The sequence below is a fragment of the Apteryx mantelli genome, chromosome 9 (assembly GCF_036417845.1).
Source record: "Apteryx mantelli isolate bAptMan1 chromosome 9, bAptMan1.hap1, whole genome shotgun sequence".
NCBI classification, from domain to species: Eukaryota; Metazoa; Chordata; class Aves; order Apterygiformes; family Apterygidae; genus Apteryx; species Apteryx mantelli.
In genome coordinates, this window is record NC_089986.1 from 8,719,254 (window position 1) to 8,740,298 (window position 21,045).

General features: G+C 35.8%; 1 protein-coding gene across 2 annotated transcripts in view; it reads right to left on the reverse strand.

Moving 5' to 3' along the window:
- Positions 1 to 1,690: 1,690 nt before the first annotated feature.
- Positions 1,691 to 21,045, reverse strand: part of TBL1XR1 (TBL1X/Y related 1) — a 120,952-nt gene continuing 101,597 nt past the window's right edge. For both annotated transcript variants that reach the window (XM_067301425.1, XM_067301423.1), the window contains 14 exons: positions 20,668 to 20,770; positions 17,992 to 18,137; positions 16,307 to 16,526; positions 14,051 to 14,183; positions 13,416 to 13,557; positions 13,045 to 13,108; positions 12,860 to 12,957; positions 11,060 to 11,120; positions 9,665 to 9,786; positions 9,109 to 9,183; positions 5,954 to 6,081; positions 5,610 to 5,775; positions 4,504 to 4,605; positions 1,691 to 2,609 (listed from right to left, as the gene is read on the reverse strand). In XM_067301425.1, the coding sequence (XP_067157526.1) occupies positions 2,583 to 2,609; positions 4,504 to 4,605; positions 5,610 to 5,775; positions 5,954 to 6,081; positions 9,109 to 9,183; positions 9,665 to 9,786; positions 11,060 to 11,120; positions 12,860 to 12,957; positions 13,045 to 13,108; positions 13,416 to 13,557; positions 14,051 to 14,183; positions 16,307 to 16,526; positions 17,992 to 18,137; positions 20,668 to 20,725 (1,542 nt within the window). In that variant the 5' untranslated portion in view covers positions 20,726 to 20,770 and the 3' untranslated portion in view covers positions 1,691 to 2,582. The remainder of the gene's footprint in view (positions 2,610 to 4,503; positions 4,606 to 5,609; positions 5,776 to 5,953; positions 6,082 to 9,108; positions 9,184 to 9,664; positions 9,787 to 11,059; positions 11,121 to 12,859; positions 12,958 to 13,044; positions 13,109 to 13,415; positions 13,558 to 14,050; positions 14,184 to 16,306; positions 16,527 to 17,991; positions 18,138 to 20,667; positions 20,771 to 21,045) is intronic.

Sequence of the window (21,045 nt, forward strand, 5' to 3'; positions counted from 1 at the left end):
CACCACAATTCTTTAGATTGGCTGAAAGAATCATCCAATAACTTTTATGAAAATGAATAAACTGTTCATATTAAAATACAAAAGTACTATCAAGAATCACTTCTGACTTTCAGATTTAAATTCAGTGCAATTGACAAATGCATTGCTAAACGAAAAATGCAGCTTAAACATACTCAAAACATTTGTGTCTATTCCTGGGAGCACAGTTTAAAATTATTGCACAGAATTTTTTTATTTTTATTTTTATTTTTTTTATTAATGACAGAGGTCAGCCACAGTCATGGACCTCCAGCAATAAAAGCAATATTTCAAGTGCCAGACACTCAATATATTAGGTTTCCTACATACTGTAACTCACAGGGTAATTGCTTAAACATTTGTAATATGTTCCAAAACCTTAAAAATAGCTGGCACTGAACCATCATGGATGACTGCCTTTATGGATATGACTTTTTGTTGTCTTTAAATGCTGTGTATCATAGTATTATATTCCTCACTAATAACAGCTGGGGTATATAAAAGAATGTATCGTTGACTTCTCTTTACCACTGGCAAATTGCTACCCTACCTTAGCCAAACTCAGACTTGCTTCAAGCCGTGTTTATTCCATGGAAATAGCAGAAATCAATGCTTAAAGAGCAACTGTTAAAATGTCAAAGCTGCATTGTCTCGATTAAATCAATTTATATCTAACTTGGAGGGGGAAAAAAAAAACAGAAAAAAATGTTAGAGACTAGTAATCATAAGCCACAAAATTATTTGTGATTGAAATAGTGTTATAAAACTGATAACTTTGCAAAGCTCTATAATATAAACCATTCCTTAAGTAAAATGCCTGTGACATAAATTTGACAACCTCTCTTTTTATAAATTTACACTCTTGGAATCTTATGCAAGACATGATGCAACCTTTTCAACTACACATACGCGTAAACACAACCTCATGCTATCATTTACAAATAAAATCACTATCAGTATACTTTTAATCACATGAGCAGAAAAAGGTTTGCCATATACATCTGTCATTGTAAGAAAAATACTTGATATTGTAAACAGAGTAAAAGACACTATATAGTAGTGATTATTAAAAAAATAGCAGCTTACATCTACCCTATATTTGGAAAAAAAATGTAGTCACAAGATACAATAAACTGCAGGACTGGAGCAGCAGGGGATTAGTGCAAGTATTCATCTTTTAAATAAGCTGAATCACTGCTATTAAAATAAACTTGAAGCAAGTCCTCTGTTTAAGGTTTGTTTTTTTTTTTTTAAATCTAAGGTAGTAAACATTTTGCCTCTTAATGGCAGTGTTATCAAATATATGCCAAAGATTTTTTTTAATAAAGAAAAATTACATGAGATACTTTTAATACTGGAGTTTGGTTACAATTATACATCTAAGCTCCTACAAATAATGATGGGCAACTCTCAGAGAAGCTGTGGCATGAACCCTTGTCCAGAAAGATCTTAATCTCTTAAAAAAAAAAAAAAAAAAAAAAAAACCAACCCTCTCCCTCCCAGCTATATTTTGCTCCTTTTCACAATAGTGCACAATTTAACCATAATTTAGCTATGGTCTCAAAGCAACAGAAGATGCATTATTTTCTTTTATTTTCTTTTTTTTTTTACTTCCCTTTTTTTTTTTTTTTGCATCCCTGTATTTTCTATTCTGTATTTTGTGCCCTTCTTAAGTTTGGCAGAATTATATCCCAAATAAGAAACTACTGCATTTCAGCCATGTCACCAGAAAAAAAAAACATAGCATTATACCCATTACTGACATACTTGATAGATTAGCAGGACGTGCAACATCACACCTCTAAGATGGATTTTTTCTCCTCTCTCCATAATCCCTTTTCCACCCTCCCTCTGTTCGCAAAATTGTGCTCTGGGAGCCACAGAATGTACCAACATTATCAGGTTCAATCTACCTCTTCAAAGAATGCTTTAAAATAGCTTTCAAAGAAATGCTGTTTTTTTTCCCAAGGTGAAAAAAATATAAACAAGAAACTAATTCACTCCCTTACTTCATGCATCGTAAACTTAACCAAAACAAAACAGAAAACCCAATGTTTAAAAGCAAAGAAAAAACTACTGCTGCAGATTTCTGTAAGTCCATTTTCTCTGTACACACAAACAGCTCAACTACTGAGAAGGAAAAAAAACCCCGCAATCCATTGTCGTAATGGATTTAAAGGGGGGAAGGGGTAATGAAGGCTGCCATTAGTATCTTCTGAATTTGGTATGTATATGGGTCTGCTCTTGTATATGGTATATTTCTCTCTCTCTCGCTCTCTCTTCTGTTTTTCATATCCAAAACCTTTAAATGTTATTTTGGGGCACAGCAGATTCCAGCACTTGGTGAACAGGATTCACAAGCTGTGACAAAACTCTGTCATCCTCTTCAGGGTGTAATTTTTTTTTTTTTTTTTTTATATACAGTATATGTATATACTTCTTTTACGTTTGGCTGTAGTGGACTGGCCATGGTTCAATTGGGACTATAGCAGTACATGGGTCAGGGACAGTCATTTTGGCTATGTACACATTCATAGTCGGTCCATGGCTTCCAACTAGTAGCGCTATTTCCGTAGGTCTAATACACAAACCTGCAAGAAAAAAAAATACAAAAATTGCACATTATATAATATTATATATTTATACAGTTCTGTCTTAAATATCAGAACATAACCCATAAACCAGATCATGCAAGTTTAATCTCAAATCTATTATCAACTATATACTAGTGAAAAAACCACCACATAAGTGCTTTGGTTACGAGCACCGAGCCAGGCACACTAGGGACACTGCTACCTAATGAATTACTATCAGAACATTAGAAACATCTAATGCAAGCTGTTTGCCTTTTATTGAATATTAAAAGACCAGGAACTTACTTGAATCTAGTTTATAAAAATATAGTAAAATGAAATTAAAAATACTGTGTGGGAAAATATTAGAATTGATCAGAATAATCTAGAAAAAAATATTTAACAGCATACAAATTCCAGTTTTCATCTTCTCAAAATCCTCACTAAGAAGCACTTCGACTTGTGTTACGTCTACAAACTAAGGCTACATCTATTAGTAAAATATAATCATATACAAGCTATGCTCATATTCATCAAATGGTTCAAAAGTTCCCTATTTGTTTAGTTATTAGCATCTGTAAGTATATTTAAAACGGAGAGGATGAGGAGGGCTTTCCCTAACAAACTATATAAAACATACCAAGAATGATATTCTCAAAGCAAAAACTAAATTAAAAAAAATAACAACAGATACACAGAAATCTGATGCAAATACAATCAGCCTCTTGGGTCAAATTAACATAACAGACAAAGACTGGAAAAGTAAGACTGCATGTATCCAAAAGTGTCATCTAGGGTAAGCTGACGATTTCTACTCAGGATACATATTGAGCTTCTGCTCCTTTCATGATATTATCTACATTTATATGACAAAGATGCTATGAAAAACTAACTGAAATTAGTTCTCTAGGATATAGTTTCCTTAAAGATTTTAGGGCGTCCTATTTTTCGTTTGGAACAATAACTAAGTGATCTCAGCAGCACAGAGCACGTAAGACAGGAGCAGGACAAGGAAGCTTTGTGGATTCTTTGGCACATGAGTCAAGGCTTGAGACTCTACACTACAAAGCTCCCAGGACTGCTATTTCCTAACATTTTTCACTTTAAGCTACAGCACCTTAAGATATATGCATTATTACTTTTATCCTGTTCTAAATTTGTTTTTCCTTAGGCTCCCTCTCCTTTATTATAAAACCATAGGCAAATGAGAAGTAAGCAAAAAACAAGTGTTGCAGTTGTTATTAAGAACTGCATATTAATATTTCAACTGCAACACTTTGCAGGACCACACCAGAACAGCTAGGAGGTGATGCTATAACACACCAATATGAGGTGATAGAGGGTGTATTCATGATTAAACATATGATTCTGTTCCCTAGTTGTTCTGAGCAATGTAAGCAGACTGGTATTTACATGTATAGTTCCTGTTATTTTTAGGGACTTTTTAACTACGAGCATTCAGAAATTTGTACTTTGTTTTGTTGCTCTTTTTATTTGTTGATTGCAACGCAGAGGATATTTTGTTATCATGCATTATAAAAATATCACCTACACTGAACATTTTTACTTGAAAAGGGCAAAGAGGCAAGAATGAACTAGTTTCCACATTGCACTGAAATGAGCAGCCACACTGAGCAAATTTCCATAGTAAGCATCAGTGGGGACAGAAAATCCAAATTAAATGCATCTTCACCTTCTGAGGTTTCTGGATGACTGAGAAACAACCCATGCATTAAGCTGGAATAAAGACATATTCTCCTTTCAACATTACAGCACCTTTACATGCCAAAATCTAGTTGTCGGCTGGCTGTATTCATACTTCATCAAAATATGGAAATTTTGTCTCCATTAGTCAGAAGATTTCCAAATGATGTTTCTTGTTAGACCGTCAAATAAGTCAAGCTGCACTTACTGAACCATCTGAAGCACTTGCTCCAACTTTGTCTCCTGCTGCATTCCAGCAAACCTCAAAAATTCCTCCTGTTCCCCGATAACTGTGAACTAGGGCACCTGTCTGAAAAGGGAGAAAACATGTAATTAATATAACAAAATTTACACGAACAAGTGAAATTTGAAAAACATGTAGAACTTCCCTGTTGCTTTTAAAAGCCGAAATTCTCAGAAGAAATGGTTCAGATGGACAATCTAAGCACTGTGTTAAAGGTGCTTAGGTTAAAGTTTTCCTCACAAAAGACCGTTATCCTGTCTTGATCTCTAGCATTTGAAAGGCAAAACTGGGGGTTGTTAAAACTAATTTCAATTATTAAAATGAGCCTTCAAAAAATAAATATCCTATTCCCAGTATGCTGGCAGAGATCACATTTTGCATAACAATAACGTCCTTACACTTCCATTCGCATACAGCTTTCTCTTGACAGAAATACAAAACAAGTAGTAGGTAGTGTTCTTTCTTAGAAAGTTCTGTGGAAACCTCTGTCTTTCCCCTCATATATATATATATATATATATATATATTTTAAGTGAAATTCAATGAAATAGCTGCGGAGTAACAAATTTGAATGTCTACTTTTGGTCAGCATTTTTCACAGCAAACTTGTTTTATCTGGAGTTTAAAGTTCAAAAGTCAAAGATAATTTTTGGATGCAACATGCTATTGGAGAAACTTTATTGAACATCTAACTTCTTTTTTGTTGTTTTTTTTCCTCCAAGAATGCTAATAATATAACCACAATTATTACTTTGCCAAAAGAAGTATGTGATAGATTACATAGGAAGTGGTGAAGTCCAGACAGAGTAAAAACAAACAAAAAAAAATCAAAGATCACAGTACCACAAGATTAACAGGTATCAGACTGAAAACAATACGCAAGCGCTTAGAGAGAAACTATAAATGTACATACACTAATACAAGAAACTTCAGAACAAAAAGAAGTGAATCAGCACATTAGCAAAGGCAAAGCTCTTTGTAGCAAAAACATGATGGTGCAACAAAAGTTGGCAGAGTATTAACAAAAAAGACTGAAACAAACTTTCTAAACAGAGACAGAAAAGTTATACCTGCGTATTCCAGATGTGTACGCATTTATCGAAGGAGCCACTGGCCAGGTACCTGCCATCAGGACTGAAAGCTACACTGTACACAGGTTCTTGATGTTTTGTCAGAGTATGAATACAAATTCCTCTGTCTACATCCCATAACCTAACAGTAGAATCAAAGGATGCACTGTCAAGGGGAAGAAAAAATAGATTAATTACATGTAAATTTTACATAATTTAGAAACATACAAGATAAAGTACCCTACAGGGTGTTGAAACATTCTGTGAACCTACATATATAAAGAGTGATGTAAAAATAATGCTCATTTTCTTAATAGGCATTTAAAAACAGAATGAAATAGTACCTTGCTAACATAAGATTGGCATTTGGATTATTTGTTCCTGGTCCTGTAGGACTCCATTTGATAGTATAAATTTCTTTGTTGTGTGCTTGTAAATCATGGACACAACTGTCTTGTTTCATACTCCAGATCTATGATAAAATGGAAGAAAACACAAAGGCATTTAGTACAATATCGTACTAAAATACATTTTACATCTTTCTTCTTTATTGCTTGCAGAGCCTGACTTACTACCTTTTAGGCCACTCAAAACGTTTGCTATGACTGCTGGATTCTGGAGTAATTACGATAAGAATCATTCCCCAAGTACCCTCCTTTCTCTTAGCTATTAATACCTGATGGGGTTAATAAATACTAAAGGTACGGTCTATAGAAACCAATCTGCATGTGCTAACTGCAAGCCTGTTGAAAAGTGCAGGGATAATAACAGATGCTAAAATGAGAAGACCAATATGCATATGTTTTTGTCTGAGTTGACAAAATATCACAGCCCTATTTTTAAATGAACTTCTTCCTACACAGATTGAGTGAAATAAAGGGATAGTAAAGAAATTTTCTGTTTTCATACAAAGTAATAGATGCATACTCCAAAAATAATTGTGGCATTTTGCTGGTTTGTTAGGAATTGAATTGCCAGGTGTTTGTTCAGTACTTTGCACAAAGGAGGAGTTCTTTAGGACTGCAACTCCTAAATATCCTTCAACAAACAAAATAACGTTGGTCTATTAAAACTTTGTGTTTCTATTACAAAATGTATTTTAGAGGGTTTTTACACCTTCGCATAAATCTGAAACTTGATATGGTAGTTTATAATCTGAATATTTCTTTTTAATGATATCCATTTAAGCAGTGCTTTTAGCTCATCTCTTTTACTCCAAAAAAACCTAACAGGAGCATGGTTAAGCCCAACCCTATTGGACATGGAGTTTAAGATACGTTCAAAGGAATAATAGTTTTCACAACTGGAACCTCACTAAAGGAAAAATTGATTTTCAGTGTGCGGGTAGAATTAAAACTGTATTTCTCATTTAAAATGGTTTGATCAAAATCTAGCTCCTCTTCCTAAAATAAGTGTCAATGAAAACAGTCCATATCAACTGCCCTAAAGAATACCACATTGACATTACAGGAGGCACTGGGGGTGGGGAAGGGGGGGAAATCAAATCACTAGGTGTCTTCCATATGCTTCAAAACTTGACATTTTCCAAGGGCAGTAGGAATGAATAAGTGATTCATGAGCTGAGGTGGCTTTGGTGAAGTGCAGCTTTATCTACAAGTAATTGGTCTTCCAATTAATCCTGAACAAAATAAAACAATTGTTTCCAAACTGGGCTGGATTTAAAACAGAATCCAAGAGGTTAGAGGTTCTTTACAGAAAATTAATTTTTAAAGAATGTAAGACTACAACAAACATATGTTATTTCACATGTGTAGCAGTCACTTCGTGTATTTCTGTTTTACAAAACTCCAGGAACACAAAAAATCCCTCATGATTTGGTAAAAGCTCATGCTAAATTCCATCTAGAACACAAAAAGAACTGTAATACTGAAAGTACATTTACTGAAAGTAAACCTGAAGAGACTTTGGATTCTGTTTTGCCAAATATAAAGCAACACCAAGGGCTAGGTTCTCAAACCTAGCTCTGGTTCATACCTTAATTCATAAACAGTTCCCTCATCTTCAGTGGGACTTCTCAGGAGTAAGGCAGTAATTCATTTAAGAGTACCAGAATCCAGCCTTCAGAGAGCTGAATCAATCCTCTGCATAAGATTCTTTATAAGAACAGGTCTTTGGACCTACATCATATCAGAGTAACACACAGGGGTCTGCACAGTTTGGGCAAGTGTCCTTCTGAGAAGCTCTGCAGAACTTCCCTCACTAATACAGAAGCTCTTGATACTAACTGTTGAATTGCATGAGCCCACACATGGTGGCATGCTCCCAGTTGTCATCTCTCTGCTCACTGAGACACAGCAATAAGAGCTTGAGCTCTAGGTTGGAAATCATTTCACCTCAGTTCAGCTGCTTCAGGATTAAATACCAGCTGAAGCTGGCTATTTTGACTCCATCCATTGCCAACGGAGAAACACTGACATTTTCAGAGGTTTATTCATCATACTTGGCTTAGACACTTAAATTAAGAAAGAATGAATTGCTCTTTAGAGGTGCTAGACACTCTCTGTTGACTAAAGATGTCTAGACATCTAACTTTAGACTAGAGGCTTAATGTTTAAATGTCTATATTTAGATAAGGTGACTTCCATTGCAACTGCCTGAATGCATGCCAGCAGAGGGTATATCTGATGACTCATTCAGCTATTCCCTCTCTCTGATGAAATGGTGAGCTAGATGCAAATATCTTTCCCAGAGGCTACCAGTGGGACAGTGCTGTCAGCATAATACCAAACCAAATCCTGAAACTCTGCCAAATATAATGCTAAACACCCACTAAACATAAAACAGTAGGAGGAACGGAAAACCATCTCTAAGATGGAAATGGCACAGGCCTGCAAGTCATGAACAACTTCATTTCTTCTGCCGCATCTAACCTGGCGATATTTTTGCATGGACCTCTAGTGCTTCTTGAAGTCATACGTACACGTTACATTACCGCCTACATACACAAGTTTGCCCCAGTTCTACAAGGCAGAATATTGCTTTGAAATTAAAAACTATAGAATGACTCCTGCTGAATTAGAAAAACAAGGGAGTACGGTCTCTCAAGAAACAATACGGTAAAGATTTTATCTAGAAAGAAGGGGAAAACAGAAGAAAACCATCAAAGGAGCTAGTTACCCAGTCTTGTATGTGTTACACATCACATAAATTCCAACTTTTCTTTTTAACCAAAAACAAACAACAAGCGTGACAGGTTAATGATTAATGACCTGATTCTGTATAACAGCTAAAAGCACCTAATAAATCATGCTCCAAGTCTCAGGGTGGCAGCCTGTTACAAGCTCTCTGGACCAGGGCTTGGCTCTGATTAACAAAGATTTGCTAGGAATGCCTAATCTTGCTATATTAAAAAAGAACAAATATTAGAGGATATAGAAAGGACAATGATATTTCTGTATTACCCAAGCTAATGGTGCACACTGGAGAATTCTACAAAGACAAGGCAGTCTACAGTAGCCATTACCAGAACTCCAGTTACCTTTAGAGTCATATCATCAGAACAGGATGCCAGAAGATTACCAGTAGGATCCCATTTGATTGCATTTACTTCATTCTAAAATTGAATAGTGAGAATAATTTGAGTCTTCACTTCCATTACAAATGACAGTTAATGAAAGATAAAGTTAGACAGCAATTATAAATATTAGTATTTAACATTTAATTTCCATTCTTAGCATCCACTCCAATAATGACTTCTTTTTGCTGCCTATTCACCACATTTTCCCATGCATGTTCTTTCACATCACACCTTGTGCATAGTAAAGTCTTAAAGCTACTATGTTTCTCCTTGTAAAGTTTGGTATGATATCCTGGCACTGATAAAAGAGGCTGCATATGGCAATGAGTTTTTATTGTTCTAACGATAAAGACTGTGGTTACCATATAATCTTAACTAACACTACCAGTGTATGCATCTATTGCCTGTTGCCAGAGACTGTCTATTATGCAAACGCACAGTCTCAAGCATACTGGAACTCCAATCCCTAATTAATAATAAAAATATCATGTAGCAAACACCATTTTCTGCTACTTACTGTGTGACCCTGGAAGGTTTTGATGGGCCTGTCTTGTCCTAATTTACAGACATGAATACACATGTCTGTACTGCAAGAGGCAAATGTGTTGTTGCTCTGCCAGTCAACATCTAATGCTGGTGCTAAAAAAAGAAAGATATTTAGAACTATGGTATGTATTCTGCAGGGGTTTGATCTGCAAATTTAGCGTGCATCAGCTTAGAATAAATGCTAACAGGAAGCAACCATTAATTTTACAGTAACTCTAAAGATAATCAAATACTTCAGAGAAGTGAGAAATGCAGCTGAAAATTTTGAATAAAGAAATGAAACAAAGTTTAATAGAAGACATTAAAACATGGAATTATCTGAAATGAAACACAAACAGAAGACAGTGCAGCAGGACAACAAGCTACAGTTAAGTCATCTAAAAATGAATCTCAAGAGTCAGCCTGAGGAACAGGTTCCACAGCTTAACACATTGCCATGCAGGAGCTGATCTCTACTAACAGTCCATGTTTGTGCTCATGGATGGCAGCCAGTAAAAGGTTAAATTTTTTTTTTTCCAGATTGTTAAGCTATGGTAACCTAATCATGGGCCACATAATCCATTTGGTCAGGACTAGGTATTTATGGCAGATAGCATGTGGAATCTTGAAGGAGGCCAAACAGTGATGTTTTCAATTGTTGTCCTGCCACTGAAAACACAGCGTGAGTGGAACAGAAAGTGGAAACGAGACACATTTCTTAAAGATTCTTCAGTGATATGTTCCTCATCCTCTCTGTTCCATTTTCCAGCTGATTCTGGCAGGCTTGCCCAGCACGCAGCTCACAAAGCAACTTGTCTGACCTCCAGTGTGGCAGCCCTCTCATCCCAGCTGGCCAGCGAATGTTCACTGGCCTTTCAGTGAGCTTGAGGTCAAACAAATTGGGGACAGCACAGTAGGAAGCGAGAAACAACGGGATGTGGAGAGAGGACTACTGTAGACAGGTTAGAGGAAGGCCAAGGTACTGTAGCGGGAGGATGACAAATGCAGTTTGTGGCTGATAAACAGAAATCCTTAATGGCCCACTCACTTGATTTGTCTGCCACTGTACTAGACGAAGTTAATAGTATTTGAATCATCTCTTATGACTTTCATATAACTGCAATAATATTGCAAGTTATGAAGTTATAAAATCAAAACTACTCCATCCTTGCTTAAATTCTTCTAAAAATTCATACAACTGTAAACACAGGAGTCAGTTTCCAAAGACTGTCCGTAAGATTTTTAAGTGGTGTGAATAAATGCATTGAAGTTCACAACTTTTCTTTTCTGCTTTTTTTTTTCTTTAATAAATAACTTTTTTTGTTCTTTGGAGATGACAATCCAGAATGATCAAAAAAAAAAAAAAAAAAAAAAGATCAAGACTTACCAGAATGAAAAGGAAACTGCTGCTTGGCTTCCCCAGTGTGGGCATCCCAAATAATTGTGGTCTGTATTAAACAGATAAATAAACAATAAATACACTTCTAGAATTGCTAATTTCCCCCCACCCCCACCATTCCTACATAACAGATTACCAAGCCCACTCTCCATTTCCCAAACCTACTCATGATTATATCTCTCTAGTGTTTGATCCAGTACTAAAGGAAATGTTGAAAGATATATTGTGTACAGTATCTACAACAGAAGAGAGCCATAATATGTTGTAACATCTCATTTTTTCATTGGTTTTTCTTTTTGTTTCTTTTTTATTTTAGGAGATAAAGTTATTTCCTTATTCCTATTTATATTCCCCTAATCCACTCCATACAACTATTTTAATTTCAAATACTTGTACAATGACATACCCTCCTTTCTCCCTAAGGAGAGCTTAATATAAACACTTAAGTTTTCATAAATAAAATCTTTCAGGTTCTTAAGTATAGGTGTAATTTTGTTCTGAGTTCTTCTCTGTCAATACTTCCGACAGCGTTCTGATGCACAAAAGATTATATGACAAAATGAATATTTTATAACAGCTATATCATATAGTAACTTTCCTGACCTACCTCACAATAATCAAAGACAATTCTGACACTGAATTCAGTGGGGGCATGAACTGACTTCACAAATTATTTATGGAAAAAGAAGCATAAGGTTGAGTTAATATTTTTGCTAATGCAGAATATTTTTAAAGCATAATCTCAGCTCGTTGAATGAGTTTTACTGACTGAAGCAATAAGGCTTCTCTCTCCTCCAGGATATTTTTCTGCAAAATAATGCTGTACCTCCGCAAAGATTTTAAAACCGGCATAAGCCAGCATAGCTGCCGAAAGAAGTAACCCATCCTCTCCATGCTTCGAGACATTCACTTTCCCTTCATTTGTGCCAGCACAAGCATTTGTGAAGCTGGGCACTAAAGCAAACCAGGTTAAAAGCAACGCAGATAAACCAGCTATATAAATAAACAGAGGAGAAAGTCCAAGGCTTTTCAGTGGTATTGACAGCTAAAGTATTGTGGAACTGTGATTTTACTGAACTTGCAGTTTGTCATTCTCATTAAGAGCAAAGCCAGTGTTTACCTTTGCACCTTGGATCAGTTACAAATTGAGGAAAAACTAAACAACTATTCCTAGTCTTTGAACTCTTCTTAAATCTATTCTTCATCACTGTGTGTCCTTACTACCGTTCATAAAATTTCCCACAGTAGCAACAACTTTGAATTTAAAGACTTTGTGAGTCTTTAAATTTGTTTAGACACACGAAATAAAACACCGTTAAACAACGATCTCCACGGCATTACACTACTGCCACCTCCCCAGTCAGACCTGTCTTTTATCCTAGCTCTAACCTGTTTAATCACTCTCAGGCTTGATTGATACCCACATCAGTCAGAATCTATTTCTCCAGTAAGATTTTTTCCTGAGGCTTTCCATTAAGTGCTTTACTAAATTTTGGATGATTTGCTTTTACAAAGGTCTAATGTTGCTGTGTTCAATGCATTTGTTTTCTAACTAACTGGGAACAGATCAAGGGATGATAAAATCTAATGAATTAAAATACTCTAATAAACTACTGTAAAACAAGAAATTTAGGTAGCATGGCTAGTTATCTTTTTAAGTACATGTTTATTTCCCATGACTTTATTTTAATTTAGTTACTTACTTTCTATGGCTTTGTTATTAGATGTTTCCAATTAAATCATAACGGTGAAGTAAAGAATTTTAATTTTTACCAAAGATCATCTCACCTTGTCCACTCCTGCACTTAAAATGAAGTTTCCTTTCTTGTTCCATTTTAACGCAAATATAGGACCTTTATGTTGCCCTAAGGTGCTGGCAAGATTACCTGAAAATTTATATTGATATGAATATATTAAAAAAATTAAAGTCACAATGAGGAAAATTTACTGGAAATTAAAAGCATTTCACTTACCATCTTTAGTCCATATCCTTGCAAATCCATCATAGGACCCAGTTGCTAGAAGTGTACCTTCACTCTGCCAGCAAAAAGGTTATCGTCATTATTATCATCATTTTTACTGTACAGCTCAAAGCTAAGGAGCACAAAGCAAACTGCAGGCAGAAGGCTTCTGCATAAGATTCTTGAAATTTATCCAATAGACCACAGTTTACTAAAAAGAAGTCTCTTAAGTACAACACACAAAGTTACGATGCAACTCAAAAATAGAAATATTTCAGGAGCCGTAACAGAGGATGCATAGTCACTGTTACTTAAAATTTGACTGTGCAAAATTACAAATACAATTTTCTCAGAGGATTTTGAACACCATAACCTCTACTTACGTTCCAATCCAGCGATGTCACATCTTTGTTGCTTGGTACATCCTGCCCTCCTTCTCGTATACAGTGTCGAAGTACCAGCTGTGTGGAGCCACTTGTGCTGTTTTCACTGAGGTTCCATATCCGTGCTGTTGAATCTCCAGATCTACAAAACAGTTATGAAAATATAAACCCCCCTCTCTATTATTTTCTTTCAAAAAAGGTCCTCCCCTTCAGAACAGCAAATGTTGTAGCATCTGATGTAGACAGAAGTGGGGAAGGTTTTAATTTATTACCATAAGCACATAAAATATGTCAGCAAATGTTAATATTATATACTTAAGGAAATACATTTTCCCTGATACCTATGCTTACACATGTGAATGAGGTTGTTTTTCTTTCTGTACTTATATATTTTTTTCTAGATTTTTGAAAGCATGTCCCCCTTCACCAAAAGGCATCCAAAATATATTAGTAGCTGGATGCCACCAAGTTCATAGACAAGAAGAAATGTGCCGAAGGGAAAATAAAACAAAATTAAAAATTGAGTGGCGGAAGAGAAACTGGAAATACTACAACCAGGAGACAGTACACCCTGTTGGCAAAATACAGCCAATTGGAGGTGGTGATAAATGTACCGTTTTGGTCAACGCACGTACCCTGAGGCCAAGAGGTCACTAACGGGATTCCAGGCACAGATGAATACTTCGGATTCATGGCCACGCAGCACCACTGCTTTGTTAGGAGGGATTTCAACATCTCCATCTACTTCCATCATATCTGTGTGATTATCTGCATTATGGGAAACAACAGTAGAGAGAAGGGGATTTTAATATTTTGGGATAATACTTTTTAACTACTGCATGATCAACATTGTTTTGGAATGAGCATAATAATTAATTCACAGTGTACATGGACGAAAATTTGACAAAAATCTTATGTTCCTTTATTTTTTAAGTTCCAATTTATTAAGTATTATAAACAGAGGGAAATTTTAAAAATGCAAGAAACCTTCCTTCTAAACCTCAGCATCTAAATGGACTTACTTTTGAAAGTTCAAAATTGAGGACAAAAGTTAATTTTTTCTATGTTAAAAAATATACAGTGACTTTAAAAGTACTCCCAATTTGTCAGACGTTATACTGCACAGAACAATATGCTATTTGTCTATCTTGCTCTTTAAAAATACATTAATGACATATTAGTTTTCAAAATCTATCTTTTCGGCAAAGGCAATCAAACAGGTGTTAAATCTACATTTCAGACACTTCATTTACAAAACAGTTTTAATTAAATATGATAACATTTGGTGATATGGTAAACTGATAGCAGAGCTTTTTAAACTGCATTGGCAATTACTGTGAAATTGTGGCAATATATAGCTTTTTGTGTGGAAGTAATGTTGAATCCATATTGTTTTGTAAAATATACTGGGGGTAATTCATCTGACAGAACAGTTTTCCTGCCAGCTACCATCAATTATTTTTGTATTATTAAAAATAAATTCACACAGAGAATAAACACAGAAGAATATAAAAAATGCTGAACAGTTCACCTGCTTCTAATTTATTCACTTTGGTTTAAAAAAAAAATCACATCTATTGCTTAATTTAAAATTAAGGGTTTCTGTCACTGCTTGTATATGTGAGAAAACAGAAAAGGCTATTAAACATGCATATTTTTAAGACAAGAGTACCAAATAAAACATTGTTTCACTTATAGAGAATCAATGCCAGTATAATTTGGTGTACTAGCCAGTAGGGGTTGCTGGTATATCACGTTTAACAGTAACTGAGATCTGAAGTTTTAGGTTACTCTACCCAGCTCACAGTTAACAAAGAAATACTCTTTTGAGATTTTTAAATGTAAGCATCAAAGTATAGAGCTTCTTTGTTTAAACCAAAGATTATATTTCCAAGTTTATTTATTATACGTAATAATGAAAAAAACCTAGTAAAATCCACCTGCAAAATGTAGAACTTACATATGACTTTGATATGAATATTCTCTCAGAAATCCCTTTGCTTCAGGTGCATTTGTGCTCTTCTGTAATTCTCAATGTAAAATATGTAATTCGGGCTTCCAGAATATTTGCAAAATCTCATTTTAATGTCTTACGTGAAACCTTCTTCCTATTATTTTCCTGATTTTGTTATGTTTGTTTGACCAGCGATGACAAATAAAACTCCTTTGTTTGACACAACTAAATGGTACAGTTCAATAAGCCAATGAATAAACAAAACCTGCAAGCAGTTGCATCAAGTAAATCTGAATAACAAATGATGAAAACTGATATTGATAAAGGAAGCAAATGACACAGGATTTGTCTTGGCATCCAGGATCTTCTTAGCATGATAAGGAAAACTATACACCAGAGAATTGGTATAGACCAGAGAACCGGTTACAGGATTCGCTGGGTTGGCTGAACCTGTGTCAAAAGTAGCGTTAGCTGCAGCACCATAAGCAATACTCAGTTTTAAGCAGTTAAGGATTAGCAGAGTCCTCTCCTCTTTCCCCGTAATGGGGGACAAAGCTGAGGAATTGTCTTTGATTTTTTTTTTTCCTCTTCAGCCAAGAGCTCTCAGGGCTTTGTGAAAACCTTCATACGACAGGAAGAGAGCAGAACTGGAAGTAAGACTCTGGTAAATGGTATCCTGGGAATTACTGAATTCAGGAGCTCACCTCCACCTGCCCTACAATTCCAAATATCAAACCAGGGACAGTCCAAAGGTGAGACACTATCTACTCAAGTATCACTTACAAAGCTGGTATTCTCTCCACGCTGAAGGGTTACAACACCTATGTACATTTACCTCATTGCCTGCGAGCTAATATTGAGGCCTATTAACAGCCTCCATGATAAACGACAAGGGACTGGCATCACCTAGGTAAAGTTTATTTCTGTCTCAACTTACTTGCTATAGTATGTGCTCCATTCTCTTCTCCATTTGCAGTATTTTCTCCATTTTTCGCTGATCCCTGTTGGTTAGTTGCAGCTGCAGCTGCAGCGGCTGCTGCCTGCTGTTGGGCCAGTTTATCTCTGTAGGCCTGTTGTCTTGTCTGTACCACATCAGGCATTACTGCATCTATCAGTGAGAGAGACTCTATCGGCCTACCATCAAACAAGGTACCATCCTAATTTATAGTGGAGGGAAAAAAACAGAAAAGACAACACCAAATATGAATTAACGTTACGGGCAAAAATTCAAGGAAAAACTCAAGTTTTTATTTAATACAATAAAAAGGCAACAGTTTACAAATGGTGCTGGAAGCAATACCCTGAATATCTCATCATTTTTGTGGTTAGGACTGGAATTTTAGTCTAAAGTTAAGTGGCCATCATAAATATGTTAAAAAGCCACTGCAGACCTCTGGCAGAGGATCTGGGATCAAAAGTTATATGCTTCGCATTTGCAAAATTGTTTGCGAAAGCAAAAAATTCTGTAAGCTATCTATGAATATGATTTCAAACATGAGTGGCTGTAACAAAATCTAATGGTTTGTTGGAAGAGCTGCAAACACTGCAAGTCGGGTCACTGGCTTGTGAAGTTATTCTATCTTATTAAACTAATACTTTCCATAAACACATTAGCTGGAGAGTTGACTAGTTTTCTTTCTTTTTTTAAACAGTGCTGGCATGCTTTCAAATAACAAAGAATTTTATCCTGAAATGGACAAGACCCAGTTAAAAATACCCTTATACATATGCTAGGGCTCTGTAAGGATCTATTTTGGGGATCTAGAAGGATTCCTTGTGATAAATATAGGGTCCCCTTCTTCTACTCCAATAACTTGCTTTATTTTTCTGAGGCTTCCTAAGGCAACGGATTTGTTTCACTGGGACTGCGAAAACTACGTATTGAAAGAAGACACAAAGGAGACTGGAAAGACAGCAGAATTAGTGAAAAATCTGTTTTCTTCTGTAACATAACTGCCATGTACAAAGGCTGCTAACCTTGCAGACATAAATGCGAATGGAAATTGAGGGTATCTGCAGTATCAGCCAGTAAGATACATAACTTTCTGTACTGACGGAATAACGATTTAAAAATCAAGTTGTAATAGAACCTCCTCAAGATAAATTAGCCAGTAAAGGCAAGAGGCAAACTAGCATATAGCTTCGTCCTTCCTGCCACAAACTGAACCCCCTCCTCTGTTTGGATTTCCTTGCCTTCTCTGGCCCTCGTTCTTTCACTACAAAGACATGTCACCTACAGCAGAGCTGCACAGCTCACTCCCACCTCGCTAGTGTAAGTCTACGGAAACAGAAATTAAGAGGTTGTTTGTCTCAACTGTTATTTTATTGCACTTTTCTGGATTTACTACAACATTATATTAGGGTAAAAACTCTACAGACAACGGACCTTTAAGTAATGAGCCAGAACACCATGCCTGGTGTTGTGTGGCTGCACTGGGCAGACCCCCTACCCAGTTATGTCACTCCATTCTGGTTCCACCACTGGAGTCATGGTGAACACCAGCAGTAAGGAATCTGAAGTAAAAGTAAATAAATAGGATACAAGAAAGTTAAGAAAAAGCACTAACATTCAAACTTACTGCAAGCAAGGACATAACGCTCCTACAGGCAAAACCTCCTTACCTCATTAATACTGACTTCTGCCTCTACATACTGCAGACCTTTCTGGATGATGGAAATCAAAGCAGCTGGTGGCACCAGAGCACCGTTTATATTAGACTGGCTGATATGGCTCTCTATACCAAAGGTAAATGCTGAATGGGAAAACCCTAAAGACAAGACAAAAACATCAGAATTGATGGATAGATATACAATGCTGTTTGTGAAACTATTGTAAAATCCTCTGTTTACAAATCTGAGCAAGTTAATACAAAATTTTAGCAAGCTTATGAACTAGGAAAAACTCATCCAAACCCTTCCAAACAGAGTCTGTTAGTTTTATTTCCTCTTATATGTTTCTAGCTTAAACGGAAAAAAAAGACAAAAACTAAGTTTACATGTAAACACAGCAATTATTAATTATAATATTATTACTAGCAAAACACTTATGTGTGAATAAATATAAAAGTATAAAATATATAATATGCAATAATACATATTATTTTACATATATTTAGATATTATTTTATCAAAGTATATATATGGTGTATATATATTTTATTTTTATATATATCCCCAAGATGCATATGTTATTTTCCTGTTCTCACTCATTTATTACTCATGAAAATAAAATGAATTAGCTTCATGGTACATTGCTGTCATAATTGTTTATGCTTTGGCAATTAGAAGTACATCAGTATTATTTACTCCTTACAAAGCCGGAAGCATGTAATGGTGCAACACTGGTAGTTGCTTGCTATTTATTTGATTGCCCTAAAAAGGCAAATTTTACCTAGAAAAAAATAATTGTTTCAGCAAAATAAGATTACTCTCACAGAAATTTTTTTCTTAAGCTATTGCATTTTTGCCATCAGGTAACTAAGAAGCTGCCTGCAGACTTTCAAATAAGGTAATTTGGTAAGTTTGGCTTCTGTGACAAAAGCAATCTGCAACTGGAATAAGAACTTATACTAGTTTTCTGTAAATTCAGGCGGAACAATGAGTTTCTTCTTTCTTCTGACAAGCAGAAAAGACTGAAAAACTCTGCCATCCACCATTGCTTCTGGTGCTTCTTTGTCTCAATCTGCAAAGTCCATCAGCAGCGGACAGATGGTGCATCAGTCTCCACCAGCTCTAACCAAAAAGCGCGTACATTAAAGCCACAAAATCTCACCCCAAAGAACACGGCTGTATGTAAGTAATGAGTCAAGGCAAACATATACCTAGAACTGGGATGTCACCTGTTACTGATGATCGAGTTGACATATAAACAAGAGTATTACTTCTTCTAACCCTAGGAATTGCATACAACATTATTCTCCAAAACCAGAAGTCTGTTCTGCGCCAATATAATAAATAAAGACATTAGAGGTTGATCCTTTTCCGTTAACAAAAGGGTGGAACTTGTCTTCAGGTCAGTGACACTAGCAATATGCTAGGATGAAATCTGAAAAGCAGATGGAATCTGAGAAGCTCTGTTGAACTAGTCGCTTGGGTCAGAGAATTCCCCTGAGCTACTAAAATGCTTGGCTCCCCCCCTTTCCCCCCCCCCCTTTTACTAAAATTCTCACATTCTTTTCTTCATACAAACCTAGTAATTTGGACAGCTACTGAGTAAGAGCTGATTTAACTAACTTGGGTAAAGGATTCTTACTCCATTGAATTTTTTCATAAGTGTGCCTAACGTGAGACATTGCAGTCAAACACATTTTCAAGAAGCCTGAAGCCTCTCATTGGCAACCACTAAACAAAACTAAGAATCAGTAGATGTTGAAACAGCAAAGTAACATATATATACATTAAGGCTGATCCCATACAGTGTCACCTGAAGACCTGTGTTTACCTCTTCTTTAAAACACAGACTTCTTTAAGGTATTGCCAAGCTTGCATTCCCTCCTGTCAGCTGACAATCATCGTTTGTTCATACACTGGGACATGCCCTGATTTTCAGTCATATTGCCTTTTGGAAGTTTTTAAAATAGGCTAAGGGAATAGTAAATTATTCTTGTATTCTACATGACAGGAAAAAAGTTGCTTTGCAAGTTTGACATTATTCAACTGTCTTTTGCTCTTAGTACTAAGTAGCAGGAGACTTCTGCTAGCCTTATGCTGAAGAATTAAATCCTCCAAGAAAGCATCCTGCAGGGAGACTTCTGAGAGTCCAAGAGTCATTCCAGTAAAAAAAAAAAAAATCTGTTTATCTGTATTTAGATTCAAATGATATGAGTCACATGGTCTCAGTTGCCATTTCTTCCTCTGAAATACAGCAAAACTCAAGGAATTTTATCATGCAAGAGCAGCTCACAGGACCATCATCCTGAGTGCTTCAAGAAAGAACAGTAAATAACGGTGTTTCTGGTAGTTGTCATTTATTTCCAAGTAGCCCCAAAGGACAGAGTGCAAAGTGTCATTGACATCCAGCAGATAAAAACATTCTCCAAGCAAAAGCTTTTCTAGCAATTGAGCGAGCCCTTATTTGGTTGACTGCCATCTAAAAATTCCAAATGACTAAAACTGATTAAGTTACAGAAGATAACTTGGCAGGAATTCATTCCTTGTTGAGAACAAACACCAAGAAACAGGTCAGACAGAAGCACACACCTACTAGCAAAATAATAAAGTGAGTTTTCAGTCAATAAAGCCAGTTGCAGATGAATACCAAATAAATTATGCATTAATAACCAGAATTAAAAAACTCACCTGACTCTTGTAAGTATCTATATACCAGGAAGTTAACCTCATCACTGCTTATACTCATCTTTATTCCCAGTTAAACCATGAGGTCACAACAAAGGACACAACCCTGAAAATGAAAAAGTAGGTCAATTAAACATTTTCAGCAACTAACACGTTTCTCAACAAGTGCTATATTTATAAAGTGCATGACTTCTTGGAAGCATCGACAATCGTTTTATTTTATAATGCAAATAAGTCTACCATAATCTTTAAAGTGCCATTTGTCTCGCAAGTACCTTAATTATCAAAGGGCCAGATTCTCAAGTGATGCAGATTGAACTGGGAAACTATGCCTGACAACACCAGTATTAGAGGGGCCTCTTTTCACATGTTTAAAAAAAA